At 46.0% G+C, this 21,468-nt stretch overlaps 1 protein-coding gene across 9 annotated transcripts in view; it reads right to left on the bottom strand.

Annotated features, from left to right (window-relative positions):
- Window positions 1-21,468, bottom strand: part of NTRK3 (neurotrophic receptor tyrosine kinase 3) — a 333,051-nt gene that overhangs the window by 205,220 nt on the left and 106,363 nt on the right. For all 9 annotated transcript variants that reach the window (XM_075133170.1, XM_048865819.2, XM_048865820.2 and 6 more), the window contains 7 exons: window positions 17,539-17,696; window positions 16,080-16,222; window positions 15,238-15,379; window positions 11,913-12,209; window positions 3,818-3,841; window positions 2,419-2,489; window positions 487-589 (listed from right to left, as the gene is read on the bottom strand). In XM_075133170.1, the coding sequence (XP_074989271.1) occupies window positions 487-589; window positions 2,419-2,489; window positions 3,818-3,841; window positions 11,913-12,209; window positions 15,238-15,379; window positions 16,080-16,222; window positions 17,539-17,696 (938 nt within the window). The remainder of the gene's footprint in view (window positions 1-486; window positions 590-2,418; window positions 2,490-3,817; window positions 3,842-11,912; window positions 12,210-15,237; window positions 15,380-16,079; window positions 16,223-17,538; window positions 17,697-21,468) is intronic.

The following is a 21,468-nucleotide window of genomic DNA, read 5'->3' as shown; positions in this document are numbered from 1 at the left end:
ACCTGAAGCAGAGCTCTGTGTAAACTCGAAAGTTCATCTCTCTCACCAACAGAAGGTGGTCCAACAAAAGATATGAGCTCAGCCACCTTGCCTCACTAATATCCTGGGACCAACACAGCTACAACAACACGGCACAAGGGCATTCATTCTTCAGCGCTCAACAACCGCTGTTACTGCCAAAGACAGCAGGACCCAAAGCCTCCCACCAACACACACACACACACTCAAACACACATGCTTATTCCCAATAGCAGGAACAGCTGCAGCCCAGAACAACAAAAGAGAAAGACTCTATTGCTCTCTAGGTCCAGGCAATGAACAGAAGAGGTAGTCGTACCGTTTCCCTTCAAAGGGCTCTGGGAGTGCCACTGGCTGGTATAGACAGTACCTTTTGTGGAAATAAAACACACCACCTTTCATAATGTGGCATTAGAGCCTGGCATTCCTTGAAGGTGCCTCTTGCTGGAGAAGAGCAGCTACACGTACCTTTCATCCCAAACTTGGATCTTCGACCGTACTTGTTGATCATAATAAAGAGCACCACCAAGAGGACACACGCGAAAGCTGCAAGCCCAACTGCTATGGATACCTGCAAGGGACAAATCTGAAAGTTAGGATGAAGGAACATATGATATCCAAACCAGTTCAGACTTGAAAAGTAAAAGTCTCCTGGCTCAGTCACTCCTGTACACTTACATGCTGCTGTGGAGACGAATCCATCTGAATGCAAATGGCTTTAATGCAGTTTTGAAACTACAAGAGCCTCTTACTGCGACAGGAAAAATAAGAATAATTTCTATATAGATACAATTCTGCTCCGATATCACATTTCCCGTGCCTCTGAACCCTCACTCTCTAATCATCAAGTACATCTGCATGGAATCTTCGCTCCTTAGTATTCCTTAATGCTCTGGGTTTTTTGCCCTTCATAATCTCCATTTGACACATCTTACCCAACGTGTGGTCTCACAACCATAAGTGGATACTAACTTGAGATGGGGAATATGCAGTAGGAGCAGAAGAATTCTTTCACAACATCAATTCTGCCTCCATGCAAGCAACCCTCAGAAGCAAGAATAAGGGAAGAGAAAACACAAGAGACTAAAGGCGGTAGAACTCTTTTCCTGAGGTTCCAGCTGCTCCTTTATGAGTAGTAGTGGTAAATATTTATATTATGATCGTGCCCAAAGTGCCCCAGTTGGGACTGGGGTCCCATTGTGCCAAGCCCTGTATGGATGCAGAAGGGAGATCATCCCTGTACACAAAGGCTTACAGCCCAAAGCTCCTTTTTATATTTATTAATATTTATTCTGCAGATCTTTACCCAAGACTCTTTAATTGTGTTGCTGTAAATAAACAGCTTCCTTTCAGGATTTCTTCCGTTTGCATTTGGCCAATTATTCTTACTGCCTTCCAGGGCCTCTTATTGCATTTGGACCTGTGTTCCTCTTACTGTGATGTGTTCAATCACAGAAGAAAATACAGCATTAACAGAAAGACATTTTATTCCTTTCATCGCTTGATGCTTTTCCCAGTCTTTGATAGACGCATGGTTTTATTTTTCAAAGGTCACATTTTAACAAGTATGATTTTCATTCCCCTGTATATATTCTGCATTTCTTTTTCTATACTGGGTGCTGTTCACGAGTAAGGTCCCATTGTATGAAGCGCTTTCCTCAGTTCCCCTGAGAATTACCGCAGGATAAAACATTCAGAAAAATCGATAAGGGTTTGTTTATTCTGTCAATATTTTCTGGATTTCAAGATTCTCAAAACCTTGCATAAAATTAGAGCAATTCTATGAAACCCCTAATTATTTCCCCAACACTGTTGCTCTCAACATTTTCCCCATCTCTGTCTGGATTTTGTGAAAAGTGAAATTTTGAGGGTCTTGCAAACCATGTAAAATGAATTGGCAAAACTTATTTCAGCCAATGTGATCAAGTCCTACTGCGACATCACCAAATGCAGCGGGGGGGGGGGGGGTTAAAGAAGGGGTGGATGAATCGGTATTGATGAAAATAAACCAGAACTGAATCCATGCTCCTAAAGATTCCATTATAGCATGAAACAACTCAATTAATTGATTGATTTGTCATTTTTTTCACTGTTCTCTCAGAATTTCTGACCCTGCAGGAAATACTTTGGGGGAGACTCTGTCTTCAAGAGATTCACAACCCAGTTTTGCAAACTCAAGACGCTAACGTAGTTCATATCAGTATCCCTGCTTATCCATCGCAAACCACTGAACCATCTAAAGTCTGGCCATCATTAATTGGACAGGGTAGGATTTTACTTACAAACAAATATCTCAGTATAGAAGCAATGGTGGTGCAAACAGTATACCACCCTATCCATCAGCAACAGCAGAAATCAATAGAAAATGCTTCCCCTGTACAAAAAGGAGACAGGACTCACCCCAAATGTATCCTCCTCTGGTTTGTGGGTCACAGTGATAGGTGGGGTGGGGCTCACTTCATAGTCACCAACTGGAACCAGAAGAGGAAAGAGGAAATATTCAATTTGTGCCCCCAAGGAATTCCACAGGCCCCAGAACATCCCAACCTTGTGATGTCACACTACATAGCACTGGCTAGCCCAGAGAATGAGGTCTCTTGCTTTCTATTTCAAAGACTTTGAATTCAAGTCTTATTGGGGTTGTAATTTCTCCTGAACTGGCATAGACCAAATGAGCTAATAGGTGTTTTTTTACTTAAGCTCTCTAGGTTCCTATGTGACTTGGCAGTGAGGAAGCAAAGTCAAGTTACTGATCGGACACAGTGCACTCCCACCAGTTAATGAGAAGCAGTCTGATCCCATATGTTCTGTGGGTGAGGGTTCTTCATCCACCCACATGCCTCCCAGCACCAGGGGAAAGCTAGTGGTTCAAGCATCCCTGGAATGCAGATTGCTACAAGACTGAATCCTGCCAAATTAAAACCAACAAACAATGACTTGAGTGATTTTTTAAATTAAATGCATTTGAATGCTGGCGATTAAAAATCCAGGAAGCAGAAATCCCCCAGCCACAGAACAGGTACAGCACTTACCCTACACACCTGTTCAATGGGCCTCAGCTCCTACTTGGAAGAGTCCACACTACAATGGAGGGGGGAGGGATTCCAATATCCAGGACCCAATCAGTCCTTTGGCTTGTGCTCAGACTGCTGCAATATGGAGGTCAAACCAGCACTTGTTGTGATGCAGACAACTGTTCTGCTAGGAAGGGGACTGAGACCCAGCTGCTCATTTCATACAGGTGATTCAATGGCAACTTCTTTGGGGCACCACCTACCTGCACCTAATTTAGATCAGTAACCTCAAGGGGAGAGGTTCCATATTACTTCCCCAAGCCCTGAACCACATCAGCCCTCACAAGACTAGCTCTGAAGACTGCTTTTCCTTTCAGTTTCAGTGGACTAGGCATCTATACCACTGCCCTGTGGCACCCCAAACTACAGCCAGTACAGGAGTTGCTTGAAGACACATTCACGCCTCTGTGTCATACTGCAAAGTTACCCGTGCTACCGGCACATCACATGCTTCCCTCTCCATTGGTCTGGATCCTTCTTCAGGACCTCACTAGGCAGGAATAGACCTGCCCAGGATCTACAGACTGTACAGCACATAAAAACCTTCCTTAATACACTCAGGCTCTCACAGAGGGGAAGCCAGACACTTATTTCCTCATCTCCCTCTCTAACAATCCCTCCTGCCTAGCACTAAAGCATTAGATCGCCCCCAAACGTCATCTGCAAGGTACTTGGATTCAGGAGGTGAAAAAAGGAAATGAAGCAAAAGGCAAGAAGGCACTTACTTGAAACAAAGTTATCCGTACTCTCTGTGAAAAGGACAAAGAGAGAAGCAACACAATTAACAGCACAGTAGAGGGACGTCAGCCCCTCCCATCCAAACACTTCTCAGCCACACTCCCACATCATCCCAACCAGCCCAGGGACGTTTGAGGGCGTACCTCTCGGAGTAAGCCAGCCACTAGCTAATGCCAGCTCACTGACTGCACAGGGAGCAGAGGGAAAACCCTCCTAGGAAGAGCATAGCTACTTTAAGAGATTTCTCTGTTTAGATCCACACGGCAGGGCTGAGCAGGATTTGGAGGAGGTGTGGCAAGAGAACAAAGCTTCCCATTTTTGGCCCATTTGGCAGTCCTGGCTCAAAATAATCTCAGACTGTGTTGAAGGTCGGGATTGGGGTGCACTGGAACAGCTGTGAGGGGGCTTGGGCTGAAATGGGGGAGGGAGGACTGCAGGTTGGGATTCCAGTGGATTGATAGGGCAGAACTGGAAACCCCATGGCCACAGTAGCTGTAATACCATTTAGGAGCAAGTTGCAGAGCTGTGATGGAGTGAGGACTGGAAGCGATTGGGCTCAGGACAGAGGTGTGGCTGGTGCGGGGGAAAGGGGCCGCACGACATTTGCGCCATCCTGTAAAGTAGGCCCTCTTAGTCATTCCCCTCAGCAACCTGACCAGTTCACGGTATCCAGTAAAGCTCCTTCCAAACAAAACAGCTCGCTAGGGCCCCAGGTGACAATGTCTAAAGCTCTCAGTGACAATCAGTTTATATAGCATGAGAACAACATCAGCTTTCAATGTACTCGCCAGCAAAAGAAACTGACCCTGATACTAACAGGATTTTACACAGCTTTGCCGGCCAAGGGTGCCTGGAATGATGCTGCAGCGTTCCCATAAAAGCATGGCAGAGGCTTGGAAGGGAAGCAAATACAGACCCAGGGTCATACGTGCAGCTCCCAATGAACTGAAGTTTGGTTCGGTTAATTGGGCTGTGATGGATTAGATCAGTAGTTCTTGACTCCTGGGCAAGTTACTACACTTTTTTAATTTGAGGGGGCTGGAAATTTTCCAGGGACTGCAGCATAGGAGCCAGCAAACAGAGTTGAAAACAGCAGCCTTTGCATGGAGATCCCTGTTGGAGGAGAAGGGAGGCAAGCCTCTGCTCCTGAGGGGCAGGGAGAGAGTTCTTGACAGTGTGTTTGCTTGCTTGCGGGTTTGTTTTCAGTTTGCAAAGTCTGGCAGGGGGCAGTGCGTGGGGAGAGAAGCAGAGCCTGTGATCACAGCTGAACCTTGATTGTGGGGGCGAGGCTTTCCTAATCAGCAAGCCTATAAAGGCAGCCAACCAATTGGCCGGCAGCACAGGAGCCAGCAAACAGGGGTATGTTTTGGGTTCTTTCCCCACTCCTTTTTTCTTTCTTCAGAGGAGCGTAGGAGGGAAGGCTATGACAGCTACACAGGCAGCTGTAGTAGTGACCCAAAGAATGGAAGAGACAATTAAGATGACTGGATGTGGAAGCTGTGGGATATACTTTATTCTGGAGAGGGTACCTGAAAGGTGCTTCATTTGTATGAAGTGCCGTCTGATGCATCGGATGGAGGAGAAGATCCAAGGTTTGGAGAGGCAGCTAGAAACTGTGGTGGATTTTCAAAGGGGATTTGGGCAGATGATGAAGGGAAGGAGAGAAGAGGCTGAAGAGAAACCTCATGACTTGCAAATGCATGCTGGACCAGAGAACTGTGAGGGTAGACTTCTGGATAAGGAAAATGGCCAATGGAAGCACATGACTATGAGAACAAGGAGGAGGAAAAGACTGGCTAGCGAAGGAGAAACAGAGCAGAGGAACAGGTTCGCTGAATTGAAAAATGAAAGGGAGAGGCAGTCAGTAACCAAAGATGGGAAGGCAAGGAAGAAAAGAAGAGCAGCTAGTCCTGCAAGAAGAGGGAAAGAGACAATGAAGACAGCCAGACTTCAGAGACCTAAGAGGATAGAGGATGACTCGCAGGAGACTACAAGTGAGAACAGAAGACTTGCAGCCAGAAAGAACAGAAGGGGGAAGGCTGGAGAATTGCAACACCATCAGAAGAGGCAGGTCTACGAGATTGGGGACTCCCCTACTAAGAAGGACAGACAGACCTGTCACCACAGCTGATCCGGAGAACAGAAGGGTGTGTTGTCTGCCGTGAGATAAGAGACAGGATGTGGACCTGAGATGGAAGAGGATCCTAATGGGAGCTGGAAAGAATCCACTGATTGTCCTTCATGTTGGAACAAATGACATTGCTAGATTCTCACTGGGACACAACAAGGAAAACTGACAGGCTGGAGAAGACACTTAAAGAAATGGAGGCTCAGGTGACCCTCAGGGGGATTCTACCTGTCTGTAGAGGAGGAGGGCAAAGGCAAGACAAGATTATGATGATGAACAGATGGTTCAGACAATGGTGCTATAAGGAGGGCTTTGGGATGTTCAACCAGTGGGAGGTATTCACAGACAGAGGACTGTTCTCATGGGATGGACTCCACCTGAGTAGAGAGGGAAATATGCTTCTGGGACGGAGGTTGACACAACTGATTAAAAGAGCTTTAAACTAGGAACATGGGGGAAATGGTTTGGAGCTCATGTAATCTCTGCATCTGATTCTAATATTGAGTGGGAGGAAAACCAAGTAAAAGAGCAATGAAGAAAGGAATAAAAGAGGGTAAGAAAATGTACAACAACAAGAGGAAAGACAGGGCTAAATCACTGGGAGTAACAGTCAGGTATACTGGCAGTAAAATGACTGTACCTAATCCAGCGAGGAATTTGGGCAAAACCAAGCAGAAACAACTAAGATGTCTGTGAATCAGTGCAAGGAACCTGGGTAACAAAATGGAGGAACTAGACCTACCAGTGCAAGAAGTGAAACTAGATATTATAAGGTGAATGGAAACCTGGTGAAACAGTAACCACGACTTCAATCCAGGTGTTGGAGGGTATGTGCTGTTCAGAAAAGACAGAAATAAAGGTAAAGGTGGTATTAATAATGGGGAAGACTGTAAAGAAATTAGAAGTGATGGAATGCATAAAACTGAATCTGTTTGGGTCAAAATCTCTTTGGGGAAGAAAGGTAACAGAGGTTCCACTGGGATAGTGCTTGGGCCTGCTATAGACACCCAGGATCTGATTTGGATATGGAGAGAGACCTCTAATATTTTTAATAAAATAAACACTACTGGGAATTGTGTGATTATGAGAGATTTTCATTTCCCAGATATAGACTGGAAGACAAGTGTGTAAATGGTAGGGCTCAGATATTCCTGGACGTGATAGTCAACAGATTTCTTCACCAGATAGTCACTGAACCTACAAGATGTGATGCTATTTTAGATTTAGTATTGGTAAGTAGCATGGACTTCATAGGACTCCTGGTTGTAGAGGACAACCTTGATTCGAGTGATCATGAATTAATTCAGTTTAGACTAAACTGAAGGATAAACAGAAATAGGTCTGTAACTATCCTTGATTTCAAAAGGGCACACTTTAAAAAGTAAAGGAAATAACTAAGGGAAGTGGATTGGATTGAAGAATTTAAGGATCTTAATGTGGAAGAGGCTTGGAATTACTTTGAGTAAGGGGGAAAAAATTGTAGGGAAGGATAGCAGACCTAACTGGATGAACAAGCATCTCAAACAGGTTATTAAGAAGAGAAAACCTACAAGGAATGGAAGAAGTGATGGACACAAAGGAGAGTTACTTCTTGAAAGTCGGAAAGTGTAGGGAGAAAAGTGAGAACTGCCAAAAGCTAAGCAGAGTTGGACTTTGCAAAGGAAATTAAAAGCAATAGTAAAAGATTCTTTTTTTTAAAGAAAACAAGGAAAGAAGTGAGACCGCTAAGCACTGAGGATGGGTTGCAGATTAAAGATCATAAAGGTATGGCCCAATACCTAAGCAAATAATTTGCCTCCGTTTTTAATAAGGATAATGAGGAGCTTGAGGGCAGTGGCAAGGTACCAATGGAACAAGGATATGGAAGTAGAAATTAGATGGAAGCCAAACTCAGACAGCTTAATGGGACCAAATTGGGGGGCCCAGATAATCTCCATCCAAGAATACTAAAGGAACTGGTATATCAAATTGCAAGGATTTTTAATGAATCTGTCAACTCAGGGGTTGTACCTTATGACTGGAGAAAATTGAAAATATAGTACCTATATTTAAGAAATGAAAAGAAAAGGATCTGGGAAACTACAGGCTTGTTAGTTTGACCTCAGTTGTATGGAAGGTCTTAGAACAAATTATGAAAGAGAGAGTAGTTAAGGACATAGAGGTCAACAGTAATTGGGATAAAATACAACACTGGCTTTACAAAAGGTAGATCATCCCAGACCAACCTAATCTCTTTCTTTGAGAAGATAACCAATTTTCTAGACAAAGGAAATGCAGTAGATCTAATCTACTTGCATTTCAGTAAAGCATTTGATACAGTTCCACATGGTTAGATCAGTAGATTAGTCAAATTATTAGTTAAATTGAAGATGATGAGAATTAATAAGAGAATTGAAATGTGGGTAAGAAACTGGTTAATGAGGAGACAACAATGGGTCATGCTGTCAGGCTGACGGGAGGTTACTAGTGGAGTTTCTCAAGGGTCAATCTTGGGACCAATCTTATTTAACATTTTCATTAATGACCATGGTACAAAAAGTGTGAGTGTGCTAATAAAATTTGTGCATGACGCTAAGTTGGGAGATATTGCCAATATGGAGGAGGACCAGATCATCATACAAGACGATTTTGATGACCTTGAAAACTGGAGTAATAGAAATTGGATGAAATTTAACAGTACAAAGTGAATTTCAGGACTAACAAGAAGAATTTTTGCTGTAAGATGGAGATGTATCAGTTGGAAGTGACAGAGGAGGAGAAAGATGTGGCTGTGTTGGTCAATCACAGGATGACTATGAGCCACCACTGTGATCCCGCCATGAAAAAGGCTAATTGCAATTCTAGGATGCATCAGCCAACGTATTTCCAGATAGGAAAGTGTTATTACCATAATACAGGGCATTGGTGAGACCCCATCTGGAACACTGTGTGCAATTCTGGTCTCCAATGTTTAAGAAAGATTAATTTAAACTGGAACAGATGCAGAGAAGGGCTACTAGGATGATCAGAGCAATGAAGACCCTACCTTAAGAGAGGAGACTTAAGGAGCTTGGCTTGTTTAACCTAACAAAACAAAGAATGAGGGGTGATACGATTGCTCTCTATAAATACATCAGAGGGAAAAACGCCACAGAGGGAGAGGAGTTATTTAAATTAAGGGCCAATGCTGGCAAAAGAACAAATGAATATAAACTGGCCATCAACAAGTTTAGGCTTGAAACTATACAAAAGTTTCAAACCATCAGAGGAGTGAAGTTCTGGAACAGCCTTCCAAGGGAAGCAGTGGGGCCAAAAAACCCTAACCTATTTTAAGACTGAGTTTGATAAGTTTATGAAGGGGGTGGCACAGTGAGATTGCCTACAGTGGTATATGGCCCATCCACAACTGCGATTAGAAAATATCTCCAATGTCCAGGATAGGACAGTAGTTGGGAAGGGCGATGACAATTCTTTCCCAGGTGTCTGCCTGGCAGGTCTCGCCTACATGCTCAGGGTCTGGTTGCCATATTTGGGGTCAGGACAGAATTTTCCCCCAGGTCAGATTGGCAGAGACCTTGGGATTGTTTTGCCTTTCTTGGCAGCTTTGGACGTGGGTCACTTGCTGGTTTGAACTAGAGTAAATGGTGGATTCTCTGTAACTTGAAGTCTTTAAATCAAACTCTGAGGACTGCAGTAACCCACCCAGAGGTTAGGGGTCTATTTCAGGAATCGGTGGGTGAGGTTCTGTGGCCTGCAATGTGCAGGTCAGACTAAATGATCACGATGGTCCCATCTGGCCTTAAAGTGTATGAATCTATGAGACTCTAAACTTTAATTTTAAAAAATTCTGGTCCTGGCAGGTTGCAGCGAAAACCTCCCCAGTGTAACTAGCAGCAGTAATGAGGTGTGTTGAATGTACAGCTCCTCACGTTTTCTAGAAAAACCAACTTTCAAATGCAAGACTGTACATTTCAGATGCACTGAATGTAAAGGTCAGTTTTGGCAATGTCCGGACCAGTGATCTTCAAGAAAAGTAAATCATGTACTGATTACATCATGGGCGGGGGGCTGCCACAGTGAGAAAGATTCAGGGACACAGGGTCATGAGAGGAAAAAAAGGGATGGGTTTGTAGTGGCAGGTAGAAAAAGGCAGCGAACCTTTGGATTAGGTCTATCTATAGTCTTTTCTTTTCCAGCACCTTCTATACAAGGATTTCAAAACACTTAAACATTAGCTTATTCTCTCAACATGGTGGCAAGACTGGAATGAATTTTTAGTGTCAGCTTTTTCGAGCAGCAGACCTGCTTCCTGTTACCTTTGGAAAGTGCCTAGCACATTGCAGATGCATCAGAAACAAAATGTTGTTATCCCCATCCTGCAGACAGGGGAACTGAATCACAGAAATGGGAAGTGACGGAGGTGAGAACATAACCTGACCTATCTCCTGACCCCCACCCCATGTGCCAGAAACACAGACTGCCCTTCCTCCCAGATAGCAGAAAGCCTACACAGATTAAGGAGCTAGACAGATGATCATCCTTGAATCTTGAATATAATTTTGCCACTCCTTTCTGTATCTGTTCATGTCTTTAGACTGGTCAGCTCTTCAAGGCAGAGATTTTGGCTTCCATTTACTATATCTGACCGCCCGGAAAGCTCTGTGCGCATTGACGGCATGATATAAATAATAAATGACAATACCATTGGTATTGCTCTATATATAGCAAGTGCCCGATTTTGCTCCGTTTTCTAGGGGCTGCAGGAGCCACGCTGGCCACTTTCTCATGGCATCACTCCTGAAGGCAACAGTATGCACCACTCTGTTAACTCCAGGGTGCCTGATCTGGTGCTGCAAAAACAGAAGGCAGTGCAAGAGCCCTCCCACGCTTTCACTGCAGGACAGCCACCACAACCCTCTCTACTGCACGCCTTATAACAAGAGCTTCCCCTGCTTCATTTTCCCTTCTACAATTTCACCACTCACCGCCCAGTGACACAGGGAGGAATTTAAAATCATTTACTGAGAGTGCCTGACAAATAGTTAATGCCGAGGGACTGGGGGGGTATTTACCATTTTTGTGGGGGCTGTTGCACCAAAATGATGTCTGACAGATTTTTTTTAATGAAATATATAGAATCCTGAGGACATTCCATCTAGATCACAGCCATTTTATAGACAAAGTAAAACAAGATCACCAAGTCCCTCAAAAGGGCTTTCCTCCACACACAACCACTACCCCAGTTATATGCCCCAAAAGAATATTCGGTGTCAAAAGAGTGGGAGTCCACTTTAAGGGGCGTCAGAGGTAACCCCCCATGATACACTGCAGGCCCTAAGCCCTTCTCTCACGGATAAGTCATGGAGCAACAACCACCACAAACACTGCAGAATGCAAAGTCAAAAACCAGTCACTCATTTCCTTTTCCGTCAAATTTTCACCCTTTTGTCCCTTAAGATGCTGTTGAAGATTCCTGTCAAAGAAGAAAGTGGGGTCCCCTGGCATCATATGGCATGGGTTGGGCAAACTTCACAAGCTAATTGGGCCATGCCTGGTCTGTACATGGTTGATCAGACCCAAGTGTCCCATCGTGATGTTATGTTGTTGTTCAAGCCACCATCTTTCTGAGGAGACTTGACACAAAGGCCATGATCATTCAAAGCCACCAAAAACGTCATGGCACTTTCTGCACCAATAGGTATGTTAGCTCTTACGTCATGGTCAGTTTGGATAATTACATCCTCCCTCCCTAAAATCCCCTTAGATTTCAACTGGATACACAACTCTTTTTCACACCCATGTCTAGACTCTTGTGAAATGTTGCTCAATGCTGGTAAACAGTTATTATATTGTGCACCAGAGGGGACTGTATTTTAATGTGAGGTTCAATGATCCTGGTGCATAGCTTGTATAGCAGCCTGTTAAGTGCTCCAGGATGCAAGGCACTACAGAAACATAAGCTGTGACTCTCTCACCTGGAAAGGGCTTCTCGAGGAAGTGCCCTTTGATGGTCTGGTTGGCTGTCCCCAGCTGGTTAGTGGCCACGAGGGTGTAGTTGCCATTGTTGTAGTGAGTGGGCTTGTTGAAGAGTAGACAGCCCTCAGACACTTCACCCTGCTGGTAGAACTCCATGCGGATGATCTCAGTCTCCCTGAGGACCTGACCATTGTGCAGCCAGTGAAGGCTGGGCACCGGGTTCCCATGCACCACAAACTCAATGCAGTGCTCCAGACGTAGTTCTGGCTCTTCCAGGCTCTGAATGCGTGGCGGATCTAGCATAGAGAAACACAATGCAAATTTGTGGGACTCAAGACCCAAGTAACCTCACATGTTCCAGGCAATGATGATTACCTCATCTCCCAGCAGCCAGCCACCAAAGCGCACTCGAACAGCTAGAGGAACCTCCCATCCCATGGCTGAATTTGCTGTGTGTGCATGCTACGCTCTACTACAGCTGCAATGTCGTCAGCAGCCTTACCAGGTGAGCTGGAATGGAGCCTTGCCCAAAGGAGCCAAGCCTGGTTTTGGCAGTAGGAGATGACCTGCTGTCATTTAAGAGTTTCTTCCCTTCCCTCTGGGCTTGATGACACAAAATCAACTAAGCTTGTCTCAGCTGGGAGTTGCTCTCAGAGCATTTCATAGCACTCACATCACACTGATGCAAGACCTTTCCCAGCACATGTTTAAGGGTTGTTCACATTCATTTTAGTGGGCATGTAACGAGCAGTGCAGGATAGAGGGACATTCAGTCTCGACAGTCAAAATCCCCAATAAAGAAACAAGTAATCAGGCTCCATCCTGCCCTGGATAATGGATACATAATAGAAATGAAAAATGTCTTTCCCCTCAGCACTGAGGGTGTCCCCTGGAAATCCTTACTTTGCATCCCCACTCCTCCTCACCCCACCAGTTTAATTCCTAAATGGCCCTGCTTCACCGCAGCCTTTTCTCTGGTGTGGAGGACCGAATGGGGTCATGCGGAACATCAACCTGAAGGGGCACCACTGAGCCACTCTAGCCTCTGTAAACTACAAGCACGGCTAGCTCTGTAGGTCTGGGAAACAAGGTCTGAGATCAGATCTTGGATTTGGACCCCTGCTAACCAGCCCGAATTAAGTTTGTAGCTGTCCACTTAGCGTGCATATTGTTGTACTCCCCTCCCCACACAATGTCAATGGAGCAGCCTGCTCATGTTATGTAGGCTTTTCTAGTGCATTGTTATTAATTACGCACATGTCTACAAGGTGCCCCTTGGGGCTCTCTGGTCACATTCAGTAGTTTAGGAATTCTCAGCCATTCAAGCAAACATCCCTCAGGGTTTCTGAATGGCTGCATGTCCTTGGAGGCTTTGATTGGTTGAATATCCTCCAGGATTGTTACAATTAAAGGACGTGTAGCAGGACAGGGATTAAAGCTGGGAGCTCACCTCCATTTAATACATATGCATGGTACCCTCTCCTGAGAGGCCTCTGAACTGAGGATACCTACGCCTCAAGAATTCAAACTCCGCTCCACCATCGCTGATGAAAACTTAATTACAGCATCACATGTAAGGCCCCAAACACTGAGGCCACAGAGCATGACCAAAGATGGCCCACTACTGTAGGGCAAGGATCAGAACTTCATAAGACAAAGGCCTTCTATTCTTTCCTAAGCACTCTCCTTTCCCTCACCCCATGCAGAGGGCTGGGGTCACGCCCACAGGCAGCCCCTAACTAACAGGAAAGATCCATCAACTTTCCCCTCTGTTTTTTCTAAAGAGTTTCATGTTGTGAAAGTGGAGAAACAGCAATGCCAAAGAGAGAGAGGTAGAGCTCGGAGGAGACGCCCAAGATTCCGCACTCACAACTCAGGCGATACACCTCAATCGTGACCCACGGCTGCTAACCCAGTGATCGTGCAGAGTCCCACCCAGCATGTTTCACCTGTAAGCCTAGGTCGGAATTTAGTTCCCTATATCTCTGGGTGAATGACTAGGTAGGGTGGCCAGACAGCAAGTGTGAAAAATCGGGACAGGAGGTGGGGATAATAGGAGCCTATATAAGAAAAAGACCCAAAAATCGGGACTGTCCCTATAAAATCGGGACATCTGGTCACCCTATGACTAGGAGGGTACCAAAGCAATTAGTCACCAATACACCAAAATATCAGCTCTTTTCAGAATGATTACATTAGAGCAAGTATGGTACAAACTGGTACTGGCTTGCAGGATTCTGGGCATGTAAATTAGCATCAACATGGTGGCACTTAAAGGGTTTGGACGGCATATCTCTCTCCTCCCAGCTGATCAGATCTGGAACTGTATTAATTTAGGCAACCAAAGCCCCCCCAAACCATCCAAACACACCAAAATTATTTATTTTGGGGGAGACCAGAGAATGACGTACTTTTTATTCTCCTTCCAATATTCTATTGTCTTCAGTTCTGCCTCATTGCTACAGGTGCCCAATGGTGCCCGCGCTGCATGGGATAACAGGGCATAATTCTCCAGTTTACACAGGTACCAGCGGGGGTTAGGGATGGGCGATTTTCAAACCACAGATTAAGGGCAAATGTTATGGACACAGCAACACATGGTAAGTCCCAGTTGCCTGAGGCAGCAAAGCTGCGTAAACTCCTGTTAAGGTCTGGTTTTTATTAAGTTATATTAGAAAGCACATGAAAGTTTAGCTCTCTACAGCCTGTAAGTAAATGGTTTTAAATCTTGCTTTGCACATGTTTACACAGTGTTCACTGATTAACCTGGTAGAAACAGATCTGGGATGAAATCCTGACTCCATTATAGTCAATGGCAAAACTTCCATTGATTTCAGTGAGGCTAGGGGATGAGTGACTCAGAAAGTTTTAGCCCCAGCTGGGCATTTCCTCACCCCACTGGATTTCCCAGTGGTGCTTTGTGAATGCAAGTAGCCACCTGAACGTGCCAGTGAGGCATGCAGACACGTGGCGCAGCCGTTCAGCCCAGCAGGGGCTCACCACACATGTGCAAGTGTGGGACTGACACACCCACACTGGGAGTACGCCCGTTTCTGCAGGCAAGCTAAAATGGAGAGAAGCTGGAGGACAAAGTAATTGGCCCATAATGAAAGCTCCTTTCACACGTAGTCCTAGGACTGGTCCCTGCCTCAGTCTCCTGCAGCAACTCTGACTTCGTGTCCTCACCCTCAACAGCAGCAAATCAAGATGAGCGCAGCATAGCTTGGTGACACACAATTCCCGACAGGAGACACATTCAAATAGTTCCCACGCTCACCCTCCCACCAGCCCATGTATGGCCCGCGTCTCCCTGCCTCTACTTACAGTAGACCGTGAGCAGCACACTGGCATTGGTCATTCCCACCACGTTCTCAGCAATACATGTCAGGAGGAAACCGTTATCCTCACTGGTGACATTCACCAGGGTCAAATTGATGGCATGAACGTTAGTCCAGTTGAGGTTCGTCTGCAAATCCCCAAAAAAAACCAATAAGGACAAACCCAACAAATGATGCCGGCCTGCCCACCTCCCGGGCCCAGGACCAGAGGATCCCAACTCCTGTATAAAATGTCATGGTCTCTAACAACCATGGCCAGGCAGGATTTCAGTTTCACAGCTCACCCTGTCCATGGCACCACGAGCAGCACAGTGCACCCACGCACTTAGTCCAAAGAGGTTATAACCACAGCTTCTGAAACAGTGCTAAACAGGGTATGCCCCTGCCTCTACTTGCAGTTAAACCACGTTCAGCTGCACCTATTGTTGAGACACCATTGTCAGCAACGGATAATTTTGCTAGTGGAGACGGGCTAACATGCAACCAAGGGAGCACTAAAGATATGAAACAATCAGCCCGCAGGAAGAGCTGTTTTGCTGCCTGGAATCAATATCTGCACTCTACCCGCCAATACTCTGCCAACCCAGGGTTCCTAATCTGACTCTGGTGTGGACTATACAATCCATTTCAAACAATCACTGCATTTCACTTCTCTCCTGTGGTGATCAACACTCATCCAGCCCTATTAAAATGGAATACACAGGAAACAAAGACCCGGAAAATTCCCCGGGCCAGCACCCCAACTGCTGTGTTGTGTGTTAACACCCTGGTGATGGACCTTGGCAAGGGCAGTAAATGCCCAGCCACCCAAGCCCCTTGGCCTCCTACCTGATGAGTAGTGATGGAGTGCAGATCGGCAACTGTCCAGTCTACATCAGGCAGCGGCGAGCCTGAGCCATTGCACGTGATCACCGCATTCTCGCCTTCCCGCACAGTCAGGTTAATGTGGCTGACGCTGATCTCGGGCAGATCTAAGGGAGTCAAACACCAGGACACTTAGGGCACCCTGGCCAGCCAAGACATACGGTACAGGATTGGATTCTGATCCCCATGAGCTCCGTCTCCCAAGCAGGCTTCACCTTACAGCAAAGAAGCCTGCACTGCCCTGTGCTTCCGAATGAAGGAAGGGGAGGGGGAAGTACAGGAGGTGGCAAGTAGCTTGGCTGTCTCATATTGGAAGGAATGAGTGACATGGGGGACATCACCAGGTGGATGGATGGATCTTCTCTGTGCTTTGCAATTCTGACATTGCACACAAGTCAGGAAGTTCTGTCCAAGTGCTAGTTGCCTTCCAAACCTATGTCCCTTCTCCCCTTTCCCCCAAGCCCCTGGCACCTGTGTCCGTGCAGAGGTCTGGGAGGAATAAAGCCGCTTCTAAGGAATCACTGGCAAGAGATCCAGCCTGAGCTAGGACAGGGCACAGAGCTCCTGGCACTTAAGGAGAAGAGAGAGAGTTTCTCTCTAATTGATAACAATCAAGAGAAGATGACCAGGGATGTGTCCTCATATTAAAAACATCTCTGCTAATGAAAGACGCCCCGGCTCTTCCCTCCAAGGCGCCAAAGAAATACTGATTTATAGTGGCTTTGACTTACTCCTCTGTCCTGCTGAGCCACCCAGGCACCAAGCGGTCACACAGAGTGCAAGAGATGGTACCAGCAGCAGTACAGAAGGGAGGGTGATACACGGGAGAGTGACCGGACACAGTATGCGTAAGGGGGGCATCAAGGGCTGCAGCATGTGTAAAGAGGGCCCCGAATGAATGAGATGGGAATAGAAGGCAACAGGTCAGTGCAATGGCCTCTTTCTTATCATAGAACCATAGAATATCAGGGTCGGAAGGGAACTCAGGAGGTCATCTAGTCCAACCCCCTGCTCAAAGCAGGACCGATCCCCAACTAAATCATCCCAGCCAGGGCTTTGTCAAGCCTGACCTTGACCCCTAACCCCCACATTTACATTAGTTCTTATGGGGACATTGGATTCGCTTAACATCGTTTTGCTTAAAGTCGCATTTTTCAGGAACATAACTACAACGTTAAGTGAGGAGTTACTGTATCCTAATCTCTTTCAAAAAGATCACTCTTAATTGCCTTGGTATCAGTAAGTTCGATGGGTTAATCATACTCTGTACCAAAAAACAGTACCTGGGTTTTTTTAACAATATTTCCCTGTCATTGGGTACTTCTTGTAGGACGGGCAAGGGTAGCAAGGGGCCCCTCCTGGCCTCCTCTCTCTATAGCCTTGGGAGCAAGGTGAACCGGAGCACACAAAGGGCTTTCCTTACCACACTGGGTGATGTTCATCTCCTGCAGGGGAATGACAGCAGCCTCCATGTTCATGCAGTACAGCTCCTGTTTCTGCAGATTTGCTTCACCTTTCTCCTGCCAGAGCTGAATCCAGCGGATGTCACAGCTGCAGTTAAAAAGGTTTCTTTCAAGTGTCCTAGAGAGAGAGAGAATGTGAGAAACAAGGGGTGGGGACAAATAAACAAGGTTACCATTGGTTATATGGGATCTCCACAGAAAAGCTACTAATTGTAAAAAGGCTATGTGCTGTGAGGCTAAAATGAGTCTCTGTAGATCAGGAGAGATTATGGACTCCTTGGAGCAGCAAGGGGAGGAAAGGAGCATGGGGGTGCAGCGAGTTACTGCACTAGCTTTTTGGCCCTGGAAACCAAGGTTCAAATGCTATCTTGGGTCACACCAAAAACATGTTGTAAGCACTCTCAAGGCCAGACGGATATTTGGCCGGAGGGGGAGAAGGCGAGCAGATATGTTGGCAGAGCTTGAAAGGCAGAGAATGCAAGGGCTGGAATAACAAAGGATGCTGATGTTGAGAATGGAATTGCATTGGTGGAAGAGTGTGTGCACATGCGTTGGACTGTAATAATACTGGGTTGAGCTAAAGGAGAATCTCTATTCGATGTTAGCCATACGGGGAAGTTGATCATTTGTATGCACTCTCCAAACACACACACACACCCCAATTCAGATATCTGGGTTTCACAGGAGCCCAGACACATGAAATCCATGTAACACATCGAACACCCCAGGACTACATGGTTGTCACAGTGCTCCACCTCATTGCCACCTAGCACAACAAAGGACTGTCTCAAAGGAGCAGGCGTGACCCCATTCTCCTCAAGAAATATTTATATCTTGTGTCCTAAGACCCCAGGGCTTGTGGGGCAGGACCCTTCTGGGGGGCGTTCAGTCAGTTCAGGGCAGACCTCCAGCAGGATATGCTCACTAAAGCTGGCAGCTCTTGTCCTTAATACTGCAGCTTAGTGTAAGGAAACAACGCTGCTGGTTAACACACAGCATACCAGGCATTTTAATTGAATCAAACAGTGCTGTGCTGGGACCCATTGACCCGGCCAGGACGGAGCTCTGCCTTTAATATACTTCATTTAAAATACACTTACACATATTTTATATACAGATAATTTTATTATTATTGATTTTCCAGCCTATCAGCCATCTTGTTTACATTTCTGAAAAACCCTTGCCATTCCCTTCGGAGACGTGAGGTCACATCACATGGGGATGGAAGGCTGGCTGGAAGGATGGCCGCTGGGATAAAAAGAGGGAGCTACTTGCGGATGTAACATGGAGAAACATGGGAAAGGGCGTAACATCCCAGGGTACAATCCAGACTAGTGAGGTGCTGTGTCACCCCTGCCCTGTAACCTGGGGTGTTCTTCACAAGGCTGGGCTACTGTAGCCTCCACCCTGGACTGCTCACAAAGAGCCTCCAGCATGTAAGTCACTCCCAGCAATGTCCATGTGTGTGCTGCAGCCAGCCAGCCACACCTTGGCTCTTTCCAGCCTCGGCTATACTGCAGGGTGACCCCAACGCACTCCCAGTCCTAGATCTTCCCCCTGAAATACATGTACTGCACTGCCCAGCATGTTCCTGGACAGTACAAATATACAAATATAAGGGAGAACTACATCATCATATTACCTTAAACAGTTATCCAGACATTTCAACTTGAATACACTGGATTAGATAAAACAGTAAAACAAGTTTATTAACAAGATAGATTTTAAGTGAGTAGAAGTAATGAGCCATAAAAGTCAGAAATGGTTACAAGAACAATAAAGATAAAATGCAACCCGTGTCTAACTTAACAACCTGTATTCGATTCAAAGCAAAGTTTCCTCCCCACATGCTTTCAGGAGTCTTATTGACCAAACTCTTTAGGTCAGGACCCCTCCTCCAGAGTCCAACTGTTGCTTCCTTCGTTTTTTCAGGTGCTGTGAACACAATGGACAGGGAGAGACAGAGGGAGTGTCTGCCCCTTCCTTTACAGTTCTGTTCCCCACTTTGAGAAGCATTTCCAGCTGGGAGCAAGGTGACAGGCAGTCTGTGTGCAAGAGAACTCCATGCTATTGCTTTGCTAAGCTGTAGATTTGTACCCCTGCCTCCTTTCCTGCCAAAGAATAGCCACTTAGCATGTAATGGTCCATTAGCTGTGCTTACAGCTGGCTGTAGTGTCTACTCGCCCTTTGTCTCCAAGGAACTGGTCTGACCGTTCCCCAGACTTAATCTGGAAAACATACTTCTCGTCATGATCTCAGCTTCTGTTTATAACTTCACATATAACACTATGTGCATTTTGCCATTATACTACTGATCAGCAAATTAGGAGTTTTTAAATGATACCTCACAAGGTAAACCTGGTACAAACATTATTACAATAGTGTGTAGGGTGTGAACACAGGGATATATTCTGTCACAGAGGGTCTTCAGGACTCAGGCAGAGACATGACAGGATTTCCCAACACAGACACAACCAGAAGCCAAGAGAAACCAGAAGGCATAGGAGCTGTGATGTGCAGACTCAGCCATCTGAAAATGGAAGGGTCCTTTCCAATTCTGAGGTTACGAAAGATTCAGTAATCCCAAAACACCCCCACACAGGGATTCTGCATCTTTGTACCACCACGTACCAGGGGTTGGCCAAGCCAGAGGCACTATGCCAGTACTTCTCTGGCTTCATCCATCTTGTTCTGCAAAATTTAAGTTTTAATTTTTAAAAAAGCTACATAGCCCCCACTCACACACTGGATTCTGATGGGGTGTACTGCAGGGCTGCTGAAACTCTGAGTGCAAAGAGAGATGGCAAGTTCCCCCTGTTTTCTCAAAAGATCTTGATCCTGAAACCTGGCGATGTCACATTCTATGTACACAATGTTCGATATTTTACGGCTGATCATTGTGGTAGCTCAACTTGGATGATGGGCGGCATTTCAGGTCTGTCCCTCCCTCTCCCCTCACAAGAATCTACACCCTTTAGAATAAAGGTGTCACACAAGAAAAAATAAACAGGGACCCATCAGTAATCTAGCAGAAAAAGGCTTAGGGAAGACAAACCTGCGAACAACATGACTGTCTCGTGGATTTGGGGGCACATGGCAGCCCTCACTGCATGACTTAAGCATCCTCCCCCACCACTATTATCATCGCTGGTGCCCAAAATAGGCCTTGAATTCACTTCAGCATGGCTGTAGATCTGGAGTCCTCACTCCCCTCGATACATAGGTACCTCCCATCAGTGTGACAGGATGTCGGCCATGTGCAGGGAGGGGAGGTCACATGGTGCTGGCTGAGTAGTGGGACAGCACATACTAGGCATTCTGGTCTCTGCTAATACCAGGTTTGTTAGTGCGAGTTATGTCCTGAGACTCAGCAGAGAGGAGGGGGAGACTAGAAGAGAGCAGGAAATTCTACTTGGCTGGAAACATGGCCCTGAAATCAGGTTGCCTGCGAGAGCCGCCGCCCTCACAGCACTTCAGGGGCAGATCTGTAAGTAACAGAGTGCAGTTTTCTGGCCCATCGATAATGCATGAAGCCCCATGAATAATAAAGGAGTAGCAGACAGAAAGAATTTACCAACAGCCTGCCCCAGAGTCAGTGATGTAAGTCCCCTAATCGTGGCACCCTGGGGAGCTTTTGCGCAAATTAACTCCTCTCATCGACTGGACGCGCTGAGCGCCATCAGCAGCTGGCACTTTGCCTCTCTGGGGACAGGGCTGCTTTTCAGATACATCTACTGATTCTCCTTTATTTGTGCTTTTCCCAAAAGTGCTCCTGGCATGCTGGAGACACCCGCTCCCCTTGCTTTGAACCCATGCCGCCAGGCCAGCTGATTCACAGGAGGGGAAGATATATGCTTTATGCTACAGACAGGGATTTTGACTCCCATACT

Source organism: Caretta caretta, chromosome 10, assembly GCF_965140235.1.
Source record: "Caretta caretta isolate rCarCar2 chromosome 10, rCarCar1.hap1, whole genome shotgun sequence".
In the NCBI taxonomy this organism is placed as follows: Eukaryota; Metazoa; Chordata; order Testudines; family Cheloniidae; genus Caretta; species Caretta caretta.
This window is presented reverse-complemented; position numbering and strand designations above follow the sequence as displayed.